Raw genomic sequence first — 4,521 nt, forward strand, 5'->3', positions numbered from 1 at the left:
AAGATAAAGTGGTCAGGCAACTTTCCTCTCTGAAAATGTTACTGGAAACTGCTGGAGTGTTTTGAGCAGTCTAGATGTTTTAAATGGGCTCCCTTCTACTGGTTCATGAATGCCAACATGCCCCCCCCACCCCCCAGATAATGCAACTTCTTGGGTTTTTTTTTTTTCTTCTTTAAAATCTTTCCTATTCACGATTAAAAATGTGATAAATCGGGTTTTTGGCTCTGAATAACAATGGCTTGATTTAGATTTCCTAGTAAATCTATTCAAAAGTGAAACAAAGACTGCCTTTGGAGGATCCCTTACACTTCACCTGGGCCAGGCACCGCAAGGGCAAATCAGATAAAAATCTTGTTAGGAACTGAACAAGAAATAGAGGATTCTCTCTTTTCCCTGGTTCAGGCTTTATTTAAACTCTTTGTTCAAAAAAAATGAACAGAGTGATAGTAGGACTCTAATTTACAGATATAGCTTAGACGCATCTAATATTAAATTAGAAGATCGCACAAGGAAACCATTTACACATAAAAGTTAAAACCAAATATTTAAACTTTTAAAACTTTATCTTACATAAAGTCAAAATGAAACTAAATACATGTTAGCAACTTCATTCACAAACATTAGTCAAAATATATACATTTGAAAAGAAACAAAAAAGCTATACTTTGAGGAATTTTTTTAAAATGTTGTTTTATCATAATTTGCAAGTGAATTGCAGGCGGCCTAGAAAATAAGCGAAATGGGAAGGTAACTCTGAAAAACAGTTCAGCTTGGGAGAGGAATACTAGTCGATGAGAGGCAGCTTTCAAAAACAATTCTATGCTTTCTGGGTTTTTTTTTCCAGTTTTGCTAAGTAATAAATATATAATTACGACCCAGACAAAAAAGTCTGATTTAATATTAGATAAAATTGCGATTCTGAAAGTTCCGCAATTCTTAAAAGTTAACTTTGACATTTGTTCAACATGTATTGAGTCCAAAACCGACTCAAATTTAGGGCAACGAAAATAACGCATTTCCCAAGGCTCAATGTTTTCACTGACACACACACATTTACAATCGTAAGGTGAACTCAGCCTTGAGGGGAAATAGCATGTGTACTTTCCACACGTTCGTAAACTGCATCACAAGTCCAAGCCAGCGGACTCAGAGAGACTTCTAGTAGATAATTCAGGGGTAGATTACCGAACTTCCACCTCACACGTATTTTTTTTTTTTTTTTGCATTTCTTGTTCTTGGGGAGAAGAAGGAAAATAAAAGGTCTTGCTTTGATTTGCACATGGGATGAAACAAAAGGAACGGTGATCATGTCTCATACAAAAGGCCGGATTCGAGCTGGTCACTCACTGGTCAAGAATAGATCCGGGGAGTGTTCTGCAGAGGTCTGCAGAATTCAAGGTATAATCGCGGAGTAAGGCAGCCCCGAGCCACCCTACTCTAAGAGGCTAAAGACACCGGCTCTCCCCTTGGCCAGCTATTTCAGACCGAACATCAGAACCGAGCGCATGCAACAGGGACCAAGTGGGACCGGGGAGAGGAAGGATGAAACGCAAAAAGCAAAATCCAACCAACAAAACTGGAAAGCCCAACATGTCATAAAGTTTCTCCTCCACCTCCGTGGGTCAAAACGCAACAGGTTCCGAAGTGCAAAGCAAACACCAACTGCTGGCGCTAACAACCGCTCTCCTTAAAAGTTGGCTGCAGAAGTGCGGCTGGGGAATGATCCTGCGAAGCCACGCACACTCTCGCCCGCGCCCTCGAGGGCTCGGCCTCTCAAGCCCGGACTGGCACCTCCGCCTCTGCCTGACACCTATACATCTATGTACATACAAACCGGGCCCCCGGTCGCCCGAGGGCGCAGCGGAAGGCCGCGAGTCTCGTACCTATACATATGTACACGTGTGTGCACAGGTCACCGCAGGGGTCATAGCGCGGCCGCGTAGGCCGCGGGGTAGGGGTCCAGCTGAGGCTTGCCCATGCCTGGCAACAGGATGTAGGCGAGCGGCGGCTGCAGCCCCGGGCTGGGCCACGCGCTGCAGTTGCACGGGATCATGTAGCCCGGGTTGCCCGGGCTGGGGTGCGAGTGCGTGTGCCCCCCGGCGGCCGCCGCGGCCGCTGCAGCCGCCGCCGCCGCCCCGTGGAAGGCGCCCGCGCCCGCCGTGGGGTACCCCAGCGACGACGCGTATGGCAGGCCGGACGACGACGACGAGATCTCTGCCATCTTGGAGCCCAGGTCAAGGAGCGAGTAGGGGCTGCCCGCAGCGGCGGCGGCGGCGGCAGCAGCGGCGGCGGCGGCGGACTGCGGGAAGAAGACGCGCGCGGCGGCAGCGGCGGCGGCGGCGGCCGCCTTCTCGGGGTTCGCGAGCAGAGACTCGGGTACCAGGCCGCCGCCCGCGCCCGCGTGCAGCCCGGCTCCCGCCTTGAGCGCCGGGTGCTCGGCGTCCGCCACGCTGCCCAGGCCGTAGGGCACCGGGAAGGCGAACTTGTCCTTTTTGAGCAGCGTCTTGGGCTTGCGCCGCGGCCGGTACTTGTAGTCCGGATGCTCCTTCATGTGCATGGCTCGCAGGCGCTTCGCCTCGTCGATGAACGGCCGCTTCTCCGACTCGGTGAGCAGCTTCCACTCGGCGCCCAGGCGCTTGCTGATCTCCGAGTTGTGCATCTTAGGGTTCTCCTGGGCCATCTTCCGCCGCTGAGCCCGCGACCACACCATGAAGGCGTTCATGGGCCGCTTGACGTGGTCCACCGGCTTGGACATGCTGTCGCCGAGCCGCGGCTGCAGCCCGCCGCCGCCACCCGGGCCCTCGGCCTCCGCCCGGAGGAAATCAATGTTGGCTGACAGTGGGGACCGGCTCAGCGGGAGGCCGTGCGTCCCCGCGTAGCTCCCGCGCGGGAAGAGGGGACCAGACGACCAGCCCAGGGCCGCGACGCTGTGTCCCAGGCCGCTTTGGTTTGTCTGGCCGAGCTCTAAGAAAAAATCCTCTCCGGGACCCTGGAACTTCTCCTCGGTGTCCCCACTCCGCGGTGGCACTTTGCCCTCTGCTTTTTGTCCTTCTGTCCCGTTGCTTTGGCTCGCCAACTCCCTGCAGGTGGCCACTGCCTGGTTCAGCTCTCCCCTCTCCTCCGTCTTCAAAGCCTTAAACGCCAAGCAGTCCGGAAAGTTGAGCGATGGAGGATCCACCAAGTTGAGCCTCGGAGCCCACCGCCGCGTGCTGCCAAGTGCCAAAGGGGGCTCTCGGCGGCTGGAGTGTTTGGGTTCTCCCCGGTGACTTTCTCGTTTGACAGAAGCAGATGGGAGTGGGGGAGGGGTGGCCGCGAAGAGGAAGAGGAGGGGGAGGGTCTGGGAGCCCGGAGCAAGGCGAGGGACGGAAAGACAAACACTGCAGTGGCCGGTCTTCTGTGTCGGGGTCAGGGCGCTCTGATGAACCCCCCAATCCTACAGCTACGCTGAGGGCAGGCGCTGTCCCCGGGCACCTGCCTGGAGAGGCTTGCTCCCCGGCTTTGGCGCAGGAGAGGCGAGGAAGGAAGCAGGCTGAGGTTTTAAGTTAGCTTGAGTCTCCTGGCCTCAGTGGAGACTGTCCGGGTTCTCCGACTCGCTGCTCCAGGCTGTCCCCCGGGCCATGCTTGTTCCTTTGGCTCCCAGCTCCCCCGGGCGCGCTGACTGTCTCAGGCTTCCGGAGCACCCCAGGAGTGGAGGGTGGTTCGTTGCAGCGCGGCGGGCCAGGCCCGGGCGCCTTCTCCTCCCCGCTCCGGTCGCTGCAGCCGAGACACTTACAACTAACTTCTCCTAAGTTTCCGGCCCCGGCTCAGCCGCGCCCCTCTCGGTGAGCGCGCCTCGGAGCGTGCGCCCGCGTGGGTGCCGCGCCACCGAGCCCCTCTGTCCCGGCTGCTCCGGGCGCCGCGGGCTGGATGGGTGCGGGGATCCAGGTCCTGAAGGACGGGGGTTAAAGAAAACGTGCTATCACCTCAGATCGCAGGTCCGCGCTGGGGCCGCTCCTGCTCTCCCTGCTTCGGGCCCCTTCCGGGCCCAGGCTGTCGCTCCGCCGCTCCCGAGGCGACTGCAGACCGGCTCAGGTGAGTGTCGCCACCTGCGAGTGTCGGCGCCGGCAGCGGGCGCTGGGTGTGCATGTCCAGCCGCGGCCGTGTGTGAGTGTGTGTGTATATCCTGGGTGTGCGGAGGAGGAGGAGCCGGGAGCCCAGGAGGGAGGAGGGACCAGCGGAGCCTCCTCCCGTCCCCCTCCGGGACCTGGAATTAACAGGATCGCCCCCTCCCGCCCTTCGCCCCCTCCCAACACTCCTCCTCCTACTCTTTTTTCACTTTGAGTGCAGGTTTAGGCGAGTGGAGTGTCCGCCGCGCGCCGCGGAGTCTGCGCACTGTTTGGAGCTTGGCAATCCTTGGTGTCGCCCGCGGCTGCCCCTGTTCAGCCCAGCGCTGCTGGGGCTCTGCCTGCGGCTCTTCCTGGAGGATGAAAGCCCTACACCCGAGGAGCAGAGCTTCAGAAACTGGCGAGGAAGAGGGTTAAG

General features: G+C 57.2%; 1 protein-coding gene across 1 annotated transcript; it reads right to left on the reverse strand.

Moving 5' to 3' along the window:
* Positions 1-544: 544 nt before the first annotated feature.
* Positions 545-4,140, reverse strand: Sox21 (SRY-box transcription factor 21). The gene has a single exon (NM_001402362.1). The coding sequence runs from the start codon at positions 2,753-2,755 to the stop codon at positions 1,925-1,927; it is 831 nt and encodes a 276-aa protein (NP_001389291.1). The 5' UTR covers positions 2,756-4,140; the 3' UTR covers positions 545-1,924.
* Between the last annotated feature and the right edge of the window lie 381 nt (positions 4,141-4,521).

Source organism: Rattus norvegicus, chromosome 15, assembly GCF_036323735.1.
Source record: "Rattus norvegicus strain BN/NHsdMcwi chromosome 15, GRCr8, whole genome shotgun sequence".
Lineage (NCBI taxonomy): Eukaryota > Metazoa > Chordata > Mammalia > Rodentia > Muridae > Rattus > Rattus norvegicus.